Source organism: Mizuhopecten yessoensis, unplaced genomic scaffold (genome assembly GCF_002113885.1).
Source record: "Mizuhopecten yessoensis strain PY_sf001 unplaced genomic scaffold, ASM211388v2 scaffold4819, whole genome shotgun sequence".
NCBI lineage: Eukaryota > Metazoa > Mollusca > Bivalvia > Pectinida > Pectinidae > Mizuhopecten > Mizuhopecten yessoensis.
In genome coordinates this window covers 959,280-979,800 of record NW_018405737.1, presented here as the reverse complement: position 1 = coordinate 979,800, position 20,521 = coordinate 959,280, and the positions used below count along the sequence as shown (strand labels likewise).

The 20,521-nt window shown below is 39.5% G+C and overlaps 1 protein-coding gene across 4 annotated transcripts in view; it reads left to right on the top strand.

The window, feature by feature from the left end:
* Positions 1-8,552: 8,552 nt before the first annotated feature.
* LOC110449778 (allantoicase-like) overlaps positions 8,553-20,521 on the top strand; it is a 43,605-nt gene continuing 31,636 nt past the window's right edge. Inside the window, exon 1 of one of the 4 annotated variants that reach the window (XM_021496853.1) lies at positions 8,553-8,727. In XM_021496853.1, the coding sequence (XP_021352528.1) occupies positions 8,683-8,727 (45 nt within the window). In that variant the 5' untranslated portion in view covers positions 8,553-8,682. The other 3 variants (XM_021496854.1, XM_021496856.1, XM_021496857.1) reach the window with 3 other exon arrangements.

The window sequence follows — 20,521 nt, the reverse complement described above, 5'->3', positions numbered from 1 at the left end:
TTTGAAAAGGGATATTCGTCTCGTGAATATTCCTTTTTACAGAAAGGTTTGTCCCATGGTTGAAGAAAGGTGTTTAGCCCCGTACAGATATCACATTCCGGTACTAAATTCAATATATTTATATATATATATACTTTGTGTTTATGCCTATTATCATGGTTGACATTTAATTGTAAATGTATGACGGGAGAAGGCTGTGATAAATTGTAAAAACGTGTGCCCCCATCCCTTGTTCAATTTTATTGGCAACAAATATGTTTAAAGCTAAATAAATTTAAATTCTGAATATTGGCAAATGTGCAATTAACTTCTGATGATGAATAACTACTGTTCAATAAGTTTTAATACGGACTTAGAAATCATATTACTTGGTTTCATAGTGCGGTAAGAAGTTGCAGTTGCCTGACGCCCCTCTCTGGGGGCCCCTTTGGAAACCGTTTCATCTCGCCCAGACCGCTCGTGTTTACTGCCTAGTCAGGTGACGTGACCGGCGCTATTTTTAGCAGGGCTTTCCCGAACAATTCAAGTGGTCAAACTGGACATTTGGAACGGACTATGAATATGGGGATAGCGAGGTAACATAAGTGGAAGTGCATACACTACATACATTCATTAAAAAAAATATGGCTTTTCGCGTGATGTCCCTTTAAAGCAGAGACGTATATATTATTCATATATACGTCCCTGGTTAAGCCTTGGTATAGGCGTCTCTGACCCAACTCACCTAGACACTCCAGGAAATCACGAATCCTATTTCCAATGAAAATCAAAATATACTTGTATTTGATTTTATTCAAACTAACAGTGTTACTGTGGAACAACCTCTCCAGATATGATTGTGGCGCCGACTTTGGATGAATTCATGGCGAGGTTGTCAACCAAACAGAATTAAGTACATGGCGCGTGATATACAATAGGATGTTGTTGTTTACTGTCTAGAACCAGAGTACAACATAAAGCTTAGTGCAGCCACAGACTTAGATAACAGATCTAATTCCGTGTGTATACCTGGACAGGTGTTAACTGTCTTGACCAAATTGTCAAAGCATTGTCAGTTTGAATACGTTCACACAAGCTTCATGTCTGCCATCCAATTTATGACATACGTGTCATTGTTTTCATAGTGATCATATAAAGATATGACGAAAGTATTTTTGAACAAGTTTTATTTTCAAAACTGATAATTGAACGACTAATTAAGCTAAATGTGTTTGAACAATAACAGGGACTCAATTATTCAGAGGACACTGCAACCGCCGCGGGTACATGTATCTAGAGAGATGTTATATCGAGGACACCCCGCGGGGTAGATGGAGAGTTTGTTATATGGAGGACACCCCGCGGGGTAGATGGAAAGTTTGTTAGGACACCCCGCGGGGTAGATGGATAGTTTGTGATATGGAGGACACCCCGCGAGAGAACTTCATGAGGTGTGAACAAGTCGAAATGTTCTAGGGCCATCTATGTGCATATAGTAAGCTTAAAACATTACTACTTTTTTTAGAAATATTTACATTTGAGACAGGTTTTCATTGTATATTTGGTGACGGTTGCCCCGGTTCTACCACGGAATTAGATTAGAGAATTTCCTTTAAAAGCAACGGACATGGACGCTTGGGTTTCTGGTTCGATCTGCATGCAGCTATAAATGTTCACTGAAAATTGCCTAAACGACTAGAATCGTGTATTTGACAACGGACTCATGATCAGAAGGAAGGAACATGTACCTACGACGCGTACAGAGAACATTCTGAGCAAATTAATGTGATCTCATTAATCTTGTTGAAAATGCATTTGAATAATAGTTTACATGCCGTTGATTAAGCTTTACGTGCAATGAACAAAGATACATGCGGAATACTCCGCTCTGGTAATGAGTAAATGGAGAATTGTCGGTTTACCAGGGTCGCTTTCGTTTGAACCGTTGGGCCAAAGTTGTTCGTTTATGAAATAAGGTCGGACCTAGTAATCTGATGCTGCTTTCAGGCGAGCATTGAGAAAACCTTGTGAGGACAGCATAAACTTTTGAAGGTCCGCAAGGATTTATACTAAAAAATGTAACTATTAAAAACAGACGTACCGGTTGTTTCGCATAAACGAACAGGCCCATTACTTTGTGTGAAAAAGCTTGTAAAAACGTACGGATTGCCGAAACAGAAGATGAAACTTATAGTCCTTATATACTGGATTTTATCTAAATGATAATACCGTGTATTATAAGGGATTCAGACTTACCTTGCACATGTACATAAAAATCCAAATTATATAGAACGTAATGATTGGGAACGCGTTTTACAATGTAATTATCAGCCGTTTCCCTGATGGTGTGGGTCTGTCAAGTTTTTCATATATTTGCATAAAAAAATGTCATTAGGTCCAGAGACGTATAATAAGTAGTATTATACGTTCTGTTAGGTCATTATCCTTGGAGGCACGGTAGTCAATATACATAGTGGTAGGACGCCGGGCTCGTAACCGAAGGGTTGCGGGTTCTAGCAGGGACGTATATACTGTCCCTGGTTCTAGTTACGACACGGCACTGTGTTGTATCTTTGAGCAAGATACTTACTCTGCTTGTTCCAGTCTACTCGGATGTAAATGAGTAAGTGGTTGGGCAGTACCAGAATTGTCGAATGCTAGCTGTGAGCGCCGAAATGGCCGCACCGGGCTGTATGTTGGCTGGTTGCAAAGGCCCTATAACCACGGATAATAATTTGTGAACCGCTTTGATAATGTCAATGACAATCGTTTTATTCTCATAAACAGTGGTTGATCGAGAGACCTACAAGTATCTGGTGGGATGGTTTCCNCCCCCCCCAACAACAACAACAACCACTGGATCCGCAAAACACTACACTGTATAGAGTGAGTACTTAATCATTGAGTAATGACACTGGTCCCTTTGTCAAGCTATGGCCGAGTCAAGTCGTAGCCTGACAACGGGACCAGTCGGTCTTGCAACGTTGCGACACGTTTAATACGTACATTGTTTGTGTAAAAAGTAAAATTTTGATATTGTATATATTCATGTATATTAATCTTATTGAAGATATATATATATAAATGATAAAAAATTATCAAATGTCCATGTGAAGGTAGTAAATATAGAAAAAATAAGATTAACGACCGACTAAAAAACTATCTGTTTTCACCCTTCACAGGGCTCTTCAGGTTTCTACCTGAAAGCAGCTAGTTTTTTAGTCGGTCGTTACTCTTATTTATTTTTATATATATAAATGTATGTAGACGATGAAAAATTGGCAAACCTTTAAGCAATGAAAAATTCAAATTAGGAAGTTTTTTTTACATTTATAAGATCAGATATATATATATAAAATTATTACAATGTAATATATACGTCTCTGATAAGATGTGTCTATGCTGAAACCACAGCGTGTTTATTATCAACATGGATGTATCAAACTATTCCGTAGTCAAATACTTAACGTGAGGATTGTGTTATCATTCCACATAATTACAATATAAATTCCAGGTCCATTATTGGGATTTATTTTAAATACATACTTAATGTACATATTTATTGATATCAGGGGGAAAAAATATTGTTTCCTTATGCATACCCTTACTTCGTCGATATTAATACTTATATGTGTATATTATTATATTATCATCAAAAATACACTACACTACTCAAAATATCACGCATTCACGTAAAAATTAATGTTCAATTGGAGTTTCGTAATGAATTCAAAATATTGGCCATATTATCTTTGGTCCGATGGCAAAATATAAATAATTTATTGAAATGTGTAAAAGTGGGAAAAAGAGTACATACCATATCGATATTCAACTTTTGATAAATTCCTGGCTTGAAACACATGTAGGTCTACACCAAATTCTGACGTCCGTAATTTAATTGTCACATTTTTGACATCAGGAAATGACGTCATTTGCCATACTGCATGTTACCTTAAAGTACGGCATAACTTTAACCGCTGGGCGAGTTGTCTACAAACGCACACTCGTCCAGGTGTTATTCTGAATTTCTAGTCAGTTAATATAACATACCTTTTTTAGTTAAGTATTTTTGTATTTATTTAACATTTCTTTCACATTTGACTTACATTTCACGCTTTTGCAGTTATACAAGAACCGTAATAATCATTTTTGGTCAATTATTTTCTGGGCTTGGATAGACGCCATCTTTGTTTTACCGTCAATTTTTGCCCCATATATCTGACCCATCTCGGTATCCTCTCTTAGCTTTTGTTCATTCTTGCTAATATCATTTAAATTGTTTGAGATCATTATCGTCTTTAATTAGAGTTTTTGAATATGTAACTTTGACTTAATTGTTGGATTTTAATTTTCGTGTATCAAAGGACAGAATTTTAACCCCTGGGCGAGTTGTCTACATTTTAAATTTATCATTCATATTTGTACTTTTTAAAACATTCTTTTTCACATCTGACTTACATAATACAAAAACTGTAATTATCATTGTGGTAAAAAAAAAAAAAAATCAAAAGAAAAATAAATAAATCTGGGCTTGGATTTTTGCCCCACATATCTAAACCATCTCGGTATCCTCTCACGGCTTTTGTTCATTCTTGCTTATATAAATGCGATCATCTGCTCGTGAAACATTATTGTTTTTCTTCTGGAAAGTTAATATATAAATACAATTTTAAATACAAATTTTGTGAATCGTCATATTTTTGGTTTATAAGAGACATATCGTCACAAATGTGTCAACTTTTGGTAGATATCTTCTTTGACATTTTGAACTATTGTACTGCTATTTTGTGTTTGTTCTTGTTTCTCTTATGTTGTAAATACTAGAAGTTGTACATTCATTTATGTTTAAATATAGTAGATCTGTTCTCCTGGCACTTAGACCAGTGAGTCATAATATTACAACACACCTTTTAGAGGATTTTAAGGCATTAAATTCGGAGAAAAACTTGCGCACTAGACGTGGGACACGGGCAGGAAAGGGTGCTGTTAGGCGAATAACAAGTGTTATCGGTGTTAAATCAAACGGAACCAGTGGTTTTACCCACTTGGGCCTGAATACTGATAACCTCATCCATTTGGTAACTACAAATGGTCTGTCTGTCTCGCACTCTTTCTTGCAGGGCCAAACTGCGCCTACAGTAGTATCGGGCATCGACACTATTGTGCATTCTCGTAACGACACTTCCACGCGGATTCCGACATCATCAGTATCGTTCAAGAATTTACATGTCATCAAGCCAACAACAGCTGGTCACTGTAAGTCAGTTATTCCTCTTAATTTAGTGTCCTTAAACTGTCGTTCAGTGAAGAATAAGTCATTGTCCATCGGGGATTTTGTAACATCTCAGGACATTGACATTCTTGCATTGACAGAAACCTGGTTAGGTTAGATATCGATGACCAGGTCCTAGCTGAGCTAATATCAACAGGCTATGAATTCCACCACAATGCTAGACTCGGCAAACGTGGTGGTGGGGTGGCTGTTCTGTTTAAGAAAGGCCTAAGTGTGAGACATCTCTCTTCCAGCCATGATGATGTATACACACACTTTGAGCACATGACTTGTTCTGTCATTGCTGGTGATAAACAATTTAGATTGTGTATCATTTACAGGCCTCCACCATCTAAACAGAATGCTTTCCGAAATACAGTGTTTTTTGATGAATGGTCTACCTTTTTAGACCACCAAGTTGTTGTACCACAAGAGATTATTATCACGGGTGATCTAAATTTCCACTTAGACGATCTATCTAATGTTGATGCTCGCCAGTTCTCTGGTCTACTAGATTCCAGGGGTCTGATTCAGCATGTGACAGAAGCTACACACACCCATGGCCACACACTGGATGTGGTCATAACGAGGGAAGATAACTCAGTCATTCATGGAGCTATTTCAGTCATTGATCCATGTCTAAGTGATGTAAAGGGGAACCAATCTGGTGATCATCTTGCTGTCCACACAACACTGAATTGTAGTAAGCCAGCTCGTGCAAGGAAAGAAGTGAGCTTCCGGAAATTCCGCGAAATTTCAATACCAGATTTCAACAATGACATTCAGTCTTGTTCCGCCCTTCAATCTACTGAAGGCAAGGTTGATGATCTTGTTGAAGCATACACATTTGGTATAGAAGCCCTCATAGAGAAACACGCACCTCTGCAAACTAAGGTGATAACTGTGAGACCAAATGCCCCGTGGTATAATGAAAATCTCCGCGTGGAAAAACAGAAACGTAGACAAGCAGAGAGACAGTGGCGACGGACCAAATTAACCGTTCACCAACTGATTTATAGAGAGCAATGTCGGCTAGTTGGTTCACTGCTCTTTCAGTCAAAGAAGGCTTATTATTCGGAAAAAATCGAAGGATGTGGCAAGGATAAAAGACAACTTTTTAGACTCACCAAAAACCTAATGGGACAGAAAGGTGAAATTATCCTACCAAGCTGTAATTCTGAAAAAGACTTAGCAAGCAAGTTCAGTGATTACTTTCTGAATAAAATCAGCTCAATCAGGAAAAATATTACCGAAGTGAACACCTCTGCTGACATTGACATCTCTGTCATGACTGCTGACATTGCATTTGATGGGGAACCATTGACAAAGCTCTCACCAACAACCCAGGACGAGTTGCGCAACATTATCATGACCTCGCAATCGAAGTCCTGTGAGCTTGATCCACTGCCTACAGACCTATTAAAGCAATGTCTTGAAGCACTGCTTCCTTTGATTACCGCAATCATGAATAAATCATTGGTTGAGTCAAAGGTTCCATTATGTTTCAAGAAGGCACATGTCAGACCATTGTTAAAAAAGCCTGGAATGGACAAGGAGGAGTTGAAAAACTACCGCCCAGTTTCAAATCTGCCTTTTCTGTCTAAGATCTTGGAGAAGGTTGTGTCCCGGCGTTTAGAGGTTCATCTCCATGCAAACAGTCTCCATGACAACATGCAATCGGCCTACCGCATGGGACACTCTACTGAGACGGCCCTCCTACGTGTACATAGTGATATAGCTTCTGCATTGGATAACAAGTGCAGAGCGGTGCTTGTCATGCTGGACTTGTCAGCTGCATTTGACGTCATCGACCATGGCATACTTTATAAACGTCTGGAATACTCTTATGGAGTGACTGATACCGCACTATGCTGGATACAGTCATACCTGAGTGAACGACGACAGTGTGTTGCCATCGGATCTGCCACCTCACATGACAAAGTACTAGATTTCGGGGTTCCTCAAGGGTCGGTGTTAGGACCACGAAAATATTGTATGTACTCCAAACCGATTGGAGAGATTTGTCGTCGCCATAGCCTTCGCTATCATTGCTATGCTGATGACACACAAATTTACATGGTCATAAAACCACAGGACAGTTGGAATACAGTCTCAGAAAGTCTGGAAGCTTGTCTGACAGATATCAGTATCTGGATGAACGCCAACATGCTTAAACTTAATCAGGAAAAGACGGAACTAATCGTCTTTTCCCCAAAGTGTCAGCAAACAATGGCTCTCCAGCTCAAGGTTGGTGCCAGAACTATTGAGACTGTTCCAGCTGTTAAAAACCTAGGGGTATACTTTGACAGTTCTCTGAACATGGAGAAACAAGTGAACGCTATTGCCAAATCCTGTTACTACCAGATCAGGAACATCGGCTGTATTCGGCAGTTTCTAACTGCAGATGCATGCAAGATTTTGGTGCATTCACTTGTTACCTCTCGGTTGGATTATGGTAACGCCCTGCTCTGTGGTATATCTGACAAACTAACTAGTCGTCTGCAGAGGGTTCAGAACACTGCAGCACGGCTAGTTACTCCAGGGACAGTATATAGAGCTATACGTCCCTGGCTTTATTCGTTGCACTGGTTACCTGTACGATACAGGTCGCAGTACAAAATTCTGGTATACACATACAAGGCACTGAATGGAACAGCTCCTCAGTACCTACAGGAACTTGTTACCCTGTATCAGCCGTCAAGATCACTGCGGTCGGAGTCAGAATCTTTGTTGTGTGTCCCAAAATCTCGTACTGTGACCTACGGAAACAGATGCTTTGGGAGGGTTTCGGCTACGTTGTGGAATAGCTTACCATCTGCTATTAGGAAGTCGAATACCCTGGCCAAGTTCAAGAGGGACATAAAAACTCACCTCTTCACGTCTGCATTTTAGAATCTTTGCAAAGACGTCATGTAAATACCACCCTTTTATTTGTTCAATTATGTGCACATTGCTTGTTAAATGTATGAAAGTGATTGCAAGCCTTTGTTGTTTGTTTTCACAATTATAACCATTACTATTATCCATATGTTGTAAAGCGCCTTAGAGTAATTTTACAAATTATATAGGGCGCTATATAAATGCTGTATATTATTATTATTATTATTATTGTCATTTATGATTACTTTAATTGATAACACCCCATTCAATGTACCTACTGGCTAAATAACATATCTCAGAGCCTTTTGGTTTTTCAATAAGAAGCATTTTTAGGTTGTACCAAGTAACCATGAGATTGGTTTCTATTTTGTCTTCTATCCGTAACAATATTCCGTATGTTACTCTGTCCCTAATCTCTAAACACAGTAAACTGAAAGTAAACACACCTGTCACCACATGCGAGCGTTAACGTTGGACATAGATATATACCACAGGCGTAGCTTCAGTTGGCTGCACATTAGAAGACATTCATCAGTTTTTTCCGATATTCGATGTCAATGCTTGGGTCTGCTGATGTATACCAGCCAACTACAAATGTATGTATACAGGTATACGCATCCAGTTACAACCAGCTTTGTTTGGAATGTAATGCGAGTAGATTCTATTCTGAAGGTAAGGCATATTTTTATTTTCCCGTAGTCTACTGTGTCTGGGGCTGTGATGACATGGTAACAACCCATTTTAATTTGATAGAATACAGTAAACACAAAATCAACAACAAATGCTCGAAATGAATTTAACATACATAGCCTATATAACCTGCCAAAATGATACTACAAAATCATACACCATCATGCCACAATGGACCCTTGTCCTTGGCCATCCTCGATCTAACAGACACCCGGAACCAGACAAATACACCCTTAAGGTATAAATACCTACACAAACGTATCTGTCACCTATCTATCTACATAGTATCTATCTGTTAATACTTCAACGCCTTCTTTCTAGTACTCTGTACAGCGTACGTGTCAGTGGAGGTTGTTAAAAACTGTGTTCTAATACGTACAGGGCTACTGGACTGGCAGTTGTAAAGTAAGTAAGTTCAAGCAAGTGGTAGTGATACATTTTTATGTGGTTATGAATTTGTAGACAGTTACGTTGCAGGTTAAAAGATAAAATATTTGCAGTTAAAAACGGGTGGCTTACTAGGGTTTAGGCAAAGCTGACGGCACTAACAGCCGCCTTGAAAGAATCGATAGTAGGAAAGATAATTATGTCCAGGAGGTAGAGAATTCCACTGGACTATGGCTAGGGGAAAGAATGAATCTATTACATCCCCCTCCCCCCCGACATGTAAACACACACCAAAACACCATCTCCTGAAGGTCAACACCAGCAGCTGGACATGCATGTTGATCCCATGCCAATAAAATCCGGCAAATTAGCATCAGGGTTGATGCCTACAAGTTATCCTTCATCCCAGCAACAATACGAGCATGGAATTCAATCCCCCTGCCTTTGCCAGAGTTGCCATCAAACGACAGTTTCTGACATACGATCTTATCACAGGATCTGTACGGACTCTGGATCCTCAACCATTTCTGAATGTTTTAAAAGACTTTTAAATTTTTAAGTGTAACTAAATTTTAGCTGTTCTCCTACCGGGCACTCAACATTCTGCTGAGAGTACAATCCATTTGAGAAGAAGACATCGAAACCTGACATCAGGTGGCAGCCACACGGGTGCTGGACACTGTAATATGATGTGTATATATGGTATACTATAATAGAATAGTACACTGTAACCTCACCATACTAGTGTGCCCAGAACCCGTGGTGGCAGCAGTATAGAATGCAACATTAGAGGTTTTCAAAGCACAAACATTTCCAACACAACGCATGAAGACCTAACATCAAACATTTACCATGTTTTACTTTTGGAGAGTTTGGAGGGTCCCAGGTTCTGAGCCCGGTCTGCCTGTGCATTTTTCCATCTCCAGTTACAAAATTTAATGTAGAAGGTGATTTCTGGGAAAGTGGGAGGCTTGCTGAGTGTCGCAGGCATGTGGAGAGGGTATCAGGAGGAGGGGGCAAGGGAGGGGGGTGTCACCTTATTCATTTGGAGCGAGAACCTGAGACCTCACTTAGAAGAATGTTACTTTTTAAGTGTTCAGAAACACATTCTGAGGTTCAAAGTATAGATATTTTTACAGGATTATTGCTGTTTGATTTTATGTGTATAAAAATAAAAAATCTTTGTAAATTGATGCAATATTTCAATGAGATTAAAATCTGTGTCTACACAACAAAAGCTAGCATGTAGCTTTCATGTAGTCTATTTTTTGTAACAGCACATGTGTAAATATTGTGAAAAATCCAGTTGAATGTCCTATGCTGAAACATGAGTATTTCTGTTACTGAGTAGGCAAGATATTTAATTTAAGACACTTGGTTTTAAGAAAATAATTACTACTAGTGTGGGTCAAATTTTGGGTTAAAAATCATGGGTTTTTGCATTTGTTTGATTTTTTTTTGATGTGGTAACCATGGTTTTCACAAGTCCCAAATCTGGGGAAAACACTTTTTGGAAAAAAAATCATTCTTCTAAAATAAATGTATCCAAAATTTTAGTTTATTATACAGTTAAAGTATGGGGTTGAGGGATATAGCAAGTTTCTGGTGTCCCGAGACCATGAGGTCTATTTCCCTCGGCTTCGCCTCGGGAAATAGGCAGCCATGGTCAAGGGACACGTACCAGAAACTTGCTATATGCCTCAACCCCATACTTTAACCGTTTCCTTATACCGATACACACTGGAGAGATAGTTTTAACTAGAAACTATTTGTAAACCATAAGCTGTATAGCTTCACGTCCCAACTACCATTTTGATAGCAATGGAGCCAATTGCTTCCGAGTTCGGTAGCAAGCTCCGCCCACCTCGCGCGTTGCTTCCGAGTTCAGTAACAAGCTCCGCCCACCTCTCGCCTGATTGGCTCGGGGGAAACACCCGAGTGTAGGTTTGTTTTAGTTCCTAGACTAACACACAGGACTAAAACACAGTCAGGCAAAAGTGGGGATATATTCGTTTTAATCAATTACTTTTATATAGAGTAAATAAAGTAGAGGTATAATAAAAACATATATTTATATTTGTGCCTCTTGTGCAGGATGAATCCACTATCGATGTTAATTTTGTTTATCTAAATTTAAAATAGACATGCCCTTTATTTTTAGGATCAGGCCATTTCTTCTGTACTCTGCTACCATAGATCTTTTCTGGGGAGGCTATCAATCTTTTTAATTGCATCCAGTGAAAAATCACTGGGTGCAGGCTTTTATTGACAGCACTTGTATAATAGATTCACTTTTAAAACTTCAATAACTTCACATCTCTATGCATAGTCAACCAAACAAAAATCAAAATACTTGTAATTATCATATTAGGTCAGATGGATGATAAAATATTAAAGAAGAAGAAATTGGAAGTTTACGTTCACTTTGGTCTCAAGTACGTTATCATGCATGTATGTACAGTTGTTGTAGTTCTGTAGGTAATTCTGCTGGTTGTTTCCAGGTACTGTGAGTCCGGGTTCTGGTCTGCTACACACTCATCTATTGCTATTGGTAAATGTTTTATTATCTGTTTTCTGACTATAAGTCTATGTATGATATATAGGCTTATCACCCATGTCGAGCTGCATCTGTCTAGAAGGACTTTCTAGGGTTAAGCAAACCCCCCCCCCCCCCCCCCCCACACACACACAAGTCCAAAATAAAGTGGTGCTGACAAGCTACATAATGTATACTGAATATTTGCTATTTAAGTTTTAAAAGAGTTTGCATTCTCTTAACTATTATTATGTCCCGCTAGACAACATTTTTATTGATGTCCTTTTAGATATGTATTAATATTGGCTTAACAGAGTTATCTATCTTATACTAACTATTGATGACGTCACAATATTAAAACCTATTGTTTATGATGTTACAATTTCTCCCATTGTTAATGATGTCACTATACATATATATATGTAGAACAATTGTATGTGCCCACATTTTTAGTACTTCAGGGGTAGAAATATCCTATAATTTTGTCCTGAAGAAGCCCACTGTAGGGGCGAAACCTGTGGACACTGTTCTAATGAACTACAAGAACAACGTATTGCTCCTTCGCCTGTTGTGATTGAATCTGTTTTATGATGTTCTGAATATTTGCTAATACCTGCTATCATCCTGTTGTATGAAAAAGCAGTGTTTAAAAGCAGGTGCTTTATTTTTACTATTGATCGATTCAAGAGTACAAACTAGTACACTCTTAAGCACATTTGGAGGTACACTATATGCATTAAAATTCTTCTGATTGGTGCTGGCCCTTTTCCAGTTATATTGGTGTCAGGTCATGGGATCTCTGAAAAGGTGTATCCACAATATACAATCCCAATGGCAATGGACATGCAAACAAACCATCTCCATTCCCCAGCTCTAAGTATGTTTTATTGGCAGGTGAAATCCTTCTGAATTCCTGATACGATTCCTACTTAAATCCTGTAATGTACTAGAGTCAGGATAGATCTGTCAGGAGACACAGACAATATACTAAAGTCAGGATAGATCTCCCAGGAGGCACAGACAATGTACTAGAGTCAGGATAGATCTTTCAGGAGACACAGACAATATACTAAAGTCATGATAGATCTTTCAGGTGACACAGACAATATACTAGAGTCAGAATAGATCTGTCAGGAGACAAAGACAATATACTAAAGTCAGGATAGATCTCTCAGGAGGCACAGACAATGTACTAGAGTCAGGATAGATCTATCAGGAGACACAGACAATGTACTAAAGTCAGGATAGATCTGTCAGGAGGCACAGACAATATACAAGAGTCAGGATAGATCTGTCAGGAGACACAGACAATGTACTAGAGTCAGGATATATCTGTCAGGAGACACAGACAATATACAAGAGTCAGGATAGATCTGTCAGGAGGCACAGACAATGTACTAAAGTCAGGATAGATCTGTCAGGAGGCACAGACAATGTACTAAAGTCAGGATAGGTCTGTCAGGAGACACAGACAATGTACTAGAGTCAGGATAGATCTCTCAGGAGGTGCAGACAATGTACTAGAGTCAGGATAGATCTGTCAGGAGACACAGACAATATACAAGAGTCAGGATAGATCTGTCAGGAGGCACAGACAATATACAAGAGTCAGGATAGATCTGTCAGGAGACACAGACAATATACTAGAGTCAGGATAGATCTCTCAGGTGACACAGACAATATACTAGAGTCAGGATAGATCTGTCAGTATACACAGACAATGTACTTAAGTCAGGATAGATCTGTCAGGAGACACAGACAATAAACTAGAGTCAAGATAGATCTCTCAGGAGGCACAGACAATATACAAGAGTCAGGATAGATTTCTCAGGAGGTGCAGAATAAATAGTAGAGTCAGTAATGGTCTTTCAGGAGGCACATACAGTATAGTAGAGTCAGGATTGGTCTCCGAGGAGACACATGTAATATACTACAGTCAAAATATATCTCTCAGGAAACACACAATATACTAGAGTCATGATAGATCTGTCAGGTGACACAGACAATATACTAGAGTCAGGATAGATCTCTCAGGAGGCACAGACAATATACAAGAGTCAGGATAGATCTGTCAGGAGGCACAGACAATGTACTAGAGTCAGGATAGATCTCCAAGGAGACACAGACAATATACTAAAGTCAGGATAAATCTGTCAGGAGACACAGACAGTGTACTAAAGTCAGGATTGATCTGTCAGGAGACACAGACAATATACTAAAGTCAGGATAGATCTGTCAGGAGGCACAGACAATGTACTAGAGTCAGGATAGATCTCTCAGGAGGCACAGACAATGTAGTAAAGTCAGGATAGATCTCAAGGAGACACAGACAATATACTAGAGTCAGGATAGATCTGTCAGGAGACACAGACAATATACTAAAGTCAGGATAGATCTCCAAGGAGACATAGGCAATATACTAGAGTCAGGATAGATCTGTCACTGGAGAGTCACGGACAATATACTAGAGTCAGGATAGATCTCCAAGGAGACACAGACAATATACTATAGTCAGGATAGATCTCCAAGGAGACAAAGACAATATACTAGAGTCAGGATAGATCTCCAAGAAGACACAGGCAATATGCTAGAGTCAGGATAGATCTCCAAGGAAACACAGACAATATACTAGAGTCAGGGTAGATCTCCAAGGAGACACAGACAATTTACTAGAGTCAGGATAGATCTGTCAGGAGACACAGACAATATACTAAAGACAGGATAGATCTCCAAGGAGACATAGTCAATATACTAGAGTCAGGATAGATCGGTCACTGGAGAGTCACAGACAATATACTAGAGTCAGGATAGATCTCCAAGAAGACACAGACAATATACTAGAGTCAGGATAGATCTCCAAGTTGACACAGACAATATACTAGAGTCAGGATAGATCTGTCAGGTGACACAGACAATATACTAGAGTCAGGATAGATCTGTCAGCAGACACCGACAATATACTAAAGTCAGGATAGATCTCCAAGGAGACACAGACAATTTACTAGAGTCAGGATAGATCTGTCAGGAGACACAGACAATATACTAAAGTCAGGATAGATCTCCAAGGAGACATAGGCAATATACTAGAGTCAGGATAGATCTTTCACTGGAGAGTCACAGACAATATACTAGAGTCAGGATAGATCTGTCAGTAGACACAGACAATGTACTAGAGTCAGGATAGATATCCAAGGAGACACAGACAATATACTAGAGTCAGGATAGATCTCAAGGAGACATAGGCAATATACTAGAGTCAGGATAGATCTGTCACTGGAGAGTCACAGACAATATACTAGAGTCAGGATAGATCTCCAAGGAGACACAGACAATATACAGAGTCAGGATAGATCTGTCAGGAGACACAGACAATGCACTAGAGTCAGGATAGATCTGTCAGGAGACACAGACAATGCACTAGAGTCAGGATAGATCTGTCAGGAGACACAGACAATATACTAGAGTCAGGATATATCTGTCAGGAGACACAGACAATGTACTAGAGTCAGGATAGATCTGTCAGGTGACACAGACAATATACTAGAGTCAGGATAGATCTCCAAGGTGACACAGACAATATACTAGAGTCAGGATAGATCTGTCAGGAGACACAGACAATATACTAGAGTCAGGATAGATCTCTCACTGGAGAGTCACAGACAATATACTAGAGTCAGTATAGATCTCCAAGAAAACACAGACAATATACTAGAGTCAGGATAGATCTGTCACTGGAGAGTCACAGACAATATACTAGAGTCAGGATAGATCTCAAGGAGACATAGGCAATATACTAGAGTCAGGATAGATCTCCAAGGAGACACAGACAATATACTAGAGTCAGGATAGATCCGTCAGGAGACACAGACAATGCACTAGAGTCAGGATAGATATCCAAGGAGACACAGACAATATACAAGAGTCAGGATAGATCTGTCACGTGACACAGACAATATACTCAAGTCAGGATAGATCTGTCAGGTGACACAGACAATATACTAGAGTCAGTATAGATCTCCAAGAAAACACAGACAATATACTAGAGTCAGGATAGATCTGTCAGGTGACACAGACAATATACTAGAGTCAAAATAGATCTCCAAGGAGACACAGACAATATACTAGAGTCAGGGTAGATCTGTCAGGAGACACAGACAATGTACCAGAGTCAGGATAGATCTGTCAGGTGACACAGACAATATACTAGAGTCAGGATAGACCTCCAAGGAGACACAGACAATAAACTAGAGTCGGGATAGATCTCCAAGAAAACACAGACAATATACTAGAGTCAGGATAGATCTCCAAGGAGACACAGACAATATACTAGAGTCAGGATAGATCTGTCAGGTGACACAGGCAATATACTAGAGTCAGGATAGCTTTCTCAGGAGATATGTAATAACAGGATCGATCCCTCATATGCACTATATATATGTACTAGAGTCATGATAGATCTTTCAGGAGATATAGACAATATACTAGAGTCAGGATAGATCTGTCACTTGAGAGTCACACAAAATATACTAGAGTCAGGATAGATCTGTCACTGGAGAGTCACAGACAATATGCTAGATTTGGTTTCGATCTCTCAGGAGACACATGTATTATACTAGAGTCAGGATAAATCTGTCAGTAGAGTCAGACAATATACTAGAGTCAGGATAGATCTGTCAGTAGAGTCAGACAATATACTAGAGTCAGAATAAATCTCTCATAAATACAGGCAAGGCTAAGCTATATATAGGGCAACAATAGATCTCTCAAGAAGCAAAGTCGTCATATTAAAATCTTGATACATCTCTTAGGAACATAGACAATATGTCCTAGAGTCATGATAGAACTCACAGAAAACACACAAAATATGCTTGGGTCATGATAGATCTCTGAAACACAGGTAGTGTGATAGGATCTGTTGAAGGGCTGAGTTGAAGTCATTTACACTTTTATGTATACAATGTTCAAGTTGGAATTTTTTTTTCTTCTTTAAAACACATTATTTCGAACTGGGTCATGTGTTGATTCACACAAGAACTTTTTTCATCGTTTGCTAGAAAGAAGATAAATATAACAGCAGGGCTTTAAAAAGTTGTAAAAGAAATTCACACTAAGTTAAAAATAGATTCACACAGCGAAAAAAACCTGAGAAGTATTTGTAACCAGTTCAGATGAACTGACGTACTGGGAGAATTTAAGCATAAAACATCTGTGCGTTCCTCTAGTTGATTTCCATGGTAAATCAGTGGTTATGATCAATGATTTATACCCTCTTCCACATCTTTAAGATTTCCATTCAGAGTTTGTTTTGCTTGAGATTTTCCTCAACTTAAAGATGTTTCATTCATGATGCGGACCACTAGTCTCTATATAAAGCGTGCACTGACACAGATAAAGGATTAAGTTACCTTCCCATTATAGCCCGATCAGGTCACCAGAATGTCGGTTAACAAAAATTTGCATAGATATTCTTTAAGTTTCTGTTCAGTACTAGAGTAGGTTTCGTGGTTAATGTCACTATTGCCTAAACTGAACACAAGAGCAAAGAAAGACGAGGACAGGAACTATAAACAGTGTTCGCAGTGTATTAGGTGGACAACATGATAACATTTGATGGACGTGTAGGGGCTGGAGATATTGCGACAGTCTGAACCAGCTAAATGTGAGTGTCCTGATGATGCACATTCCCTGTTTTATCAATAGACATTCACAGAAGAGATGGTACATGTATACTCAGTCATGCACCAGCAAAACACTAGCACTGTGTATAAACCATATAGATCAATGCACAGATGTCTTGATTACAACAGAATATTGACATTTGGTCCTTATAAATATGATGTCTACCTGATGCTACATTATAGTGGACTATAAGTTTACACTTTTGGGTCCCACTGGTTAGTTAGTAGTGGTGGGTCACACTGGTAAGTTTATAGTGGTAGGTCACACTGGTAAGTTTGAAGTGGTGGGTCACACTGGTAAGTTAATAGTGGAGGTTTGCATTGGTAAGTTTATAGTGGTGGGTTACATTGGTAAATTTATAGTGGTGGGTCTCACTGGTAAGTTTAAAGTAATGGGCCACACAGCTGGTAAGTTTATGCTAATGGGCCAAACAGCTGGTAAGTTTATAGTGGAGGGTCACACTGGTAAGTTTAAAGTAATGGGCCACATAGCTGGTAAGTTTATGCTAATGGGCCAAACAGCTGGTAAGTTTATAGTGGAGGGTCACACTGGTAAGTTTATAGTGGTGGGTCACACTGGTAAGTATAGTGGTGGGTCACTCTGGTAAGTTTATAGTAGAGGGGCTCACTGGTAAGTTTATAGTAGAGGGTCTCACTGGTAAGTTTATAATAGAGGGTCACACTGGTAAGTTTATAGTGGTGGGTCTCACTGGTAAGTTTATAGTGGAGGGTCACACTGGTAAGTTTAAAGTAATGGGCCATATAGCTGGTAAGTTTATGCTAATGGGCCAAACAGCTGGTAAGTTTATAGTGGAGGGTCACACTGGAAAGTTTATAGTGGTGGGTCTCACTGGTGAGTGTATAGTAGAGGGGCACACTGGTAAGTTAATAGTAAAGGGCCACACTGGTAAGTTAATAGTAAAGTGCCACACTGGTAAGTTTATAGTAGAGGGCCACACTGGTAAGTTTATAGTGGTGGATCTCACTGGTAAGTTTATAGTAGAGGGTCTCAGTGGTAAGTTTATAGTAGGGGTCTCACTGGTAAGTTTATAGTAGAGGGCCACACTGGTAAGTTTATAGTAGAGGGTCAGACTGGTAAGTTTATAGTGGTGGGTCACATTGTTACGTTTATAGTGGTGGGCCACACTGGTAAGTTTATAGTAGAGGGCCACACTGGTAAGTTTATAGTGGTGGGCCACAATGGTAAGTTTATAGTAGAGGGCCACACTAGTAATTTTATGGTGGTGGGTCTCACTGGTAAGTGTATAGTAGAGGGTCAGACTGGTAAGCTTATAGTGGTGGGTCACATTTTTACGTTTATAGTGGTGGGTCACATTGGTACATTTATAGTGGTGGGCCACATTGTTACGTTTATAGCGGTGGGCCACACTGGTAAGCTTATAGTAGAGGGCCCCACTAGTAAGTTTATGGTGGTGGGTCTCACTGGTAAGTGTATAGTAGAGGGCCACACTTGTAAGTTTATAGTAGAGGGTCACACTGGTAAGTTTATAGTGGTGGGTCACATTGTTAAGTTTATAGTGGTGGGCCACACTGGTAAGTTTATAGTAGAGGGTCACACTGGTAAGTTTATAGTGGTGGGTCTCACTGGTAAGTTTATAGTGGTGGGTCTCACTGGTAAGTTTATAGTGGTGGGTCTCACTGGTAAGTTTATAGTAGAGGGCCACACTGGTAAGTTTATAGTGGAGGGTCACATTGGTAAGTTTATAGTGGTGGGTCACACTGGTAAGTTTATAGTGGAGGGTTACATTGTTAAGTTTATAGTGGTGGGTCACACTGGTAAGTTTATAGTGGTGGGTTACATTGGTTAGTTTATAGTGGTGGGTCACACTGGTAAGTTTATAGTGGAGGGTTACATTGGTAAGTTTATAGTGGTGGTTCACACTGGTAAATTTATAGTGGAGGGTCTCACTGGTAAGTTTATAGTGGAGGGTTACATTGGTAAGTTTATAGTGGAGGGTTACATTGGTAAGTTCATAGTGGTGGGTCACACTGGTAAGTATAGTGGTGGGGCACACTGGTAAGTTTATAGTGGATGGTTACACTGGTAAGTTTATAGTGGAGGGTTACATTGGTAAGTTCATAGTGGTGGGTCACACTGGTAAGTATAGTGGTGGGTCACACTGGTAAGTTTATAGTTGTGGGTTACATTGGTAAGTTTATAGTGGTGGGTCACACTGGCAAGTTTATAGTGGTGGGTTACATTGGTTAGTTTATAGTGGTGGGTCACACTGGTAAGTTCATAGAGGAGGGTTACATTGGTAAGTTTCCAGTGGAGGGTTACATAGGTAAGTTTATAGTGGAGGGTTACATTGTTAAGTTTATAGTGGTGGGTCACACTGGCAAGTTTATAGTGGGGGGTTACATTGGTAAGTTTATAGTGGTGGGTCACACTGGTAAGTTCATAGTGGAGGGTTACATTGGTAAGTTTACAGTGGAGGGTTACATAGGTAAGTTTATAGTGGAGGTTTACATTGTTTAAGTTTATAGTGGAGGGTCACACTGGTAAGTTTATAGTGGAGGGTCACACTGGTAATTATATTGGTAGGCCACACTGGTAAGTTTATAGTGGTGGGTCACACTAGTAAGTTTATAGTGGTGGGTTAAATTGGTAAGTTTATAGTGGTGGGTCACACTGGTAAGTTTATAGTGGTGGGTCACACTGGTAAGTTTATAGTGGTGGGTCACACCGGTAAGTTTATAGTGGTGGGTTACATTGGTAAGTTTATAGTGGAGGGTTACATTGGTAAGTTTATAGTGGAGGGTCATACTGGTAAGTATATTGGTGGGTCACACTGGTAAGTTTTTAGTGGTGGGTCACACTGGTAAGTATAGTGGTGGGTCACTGGTAAGTATAGTGGTGGGTCACACTGGTAAGTTTATAGTGGTGGTGCACACTGGTTTTTTAGGTCACCTGAGACAAAGTCTCAAGTGACCTATTGCGATCGCCTTTTGTCCGTCGTCGTCCGTCGTCCGTCGTGCGTCCGTAAACAATTTACATTTTCGACTTCTTCTCCAAAACCCCTGAACCAATTTCAATGAAATTTTGCAGGGACCTTCCATGGACAAAGGTCAACAAAA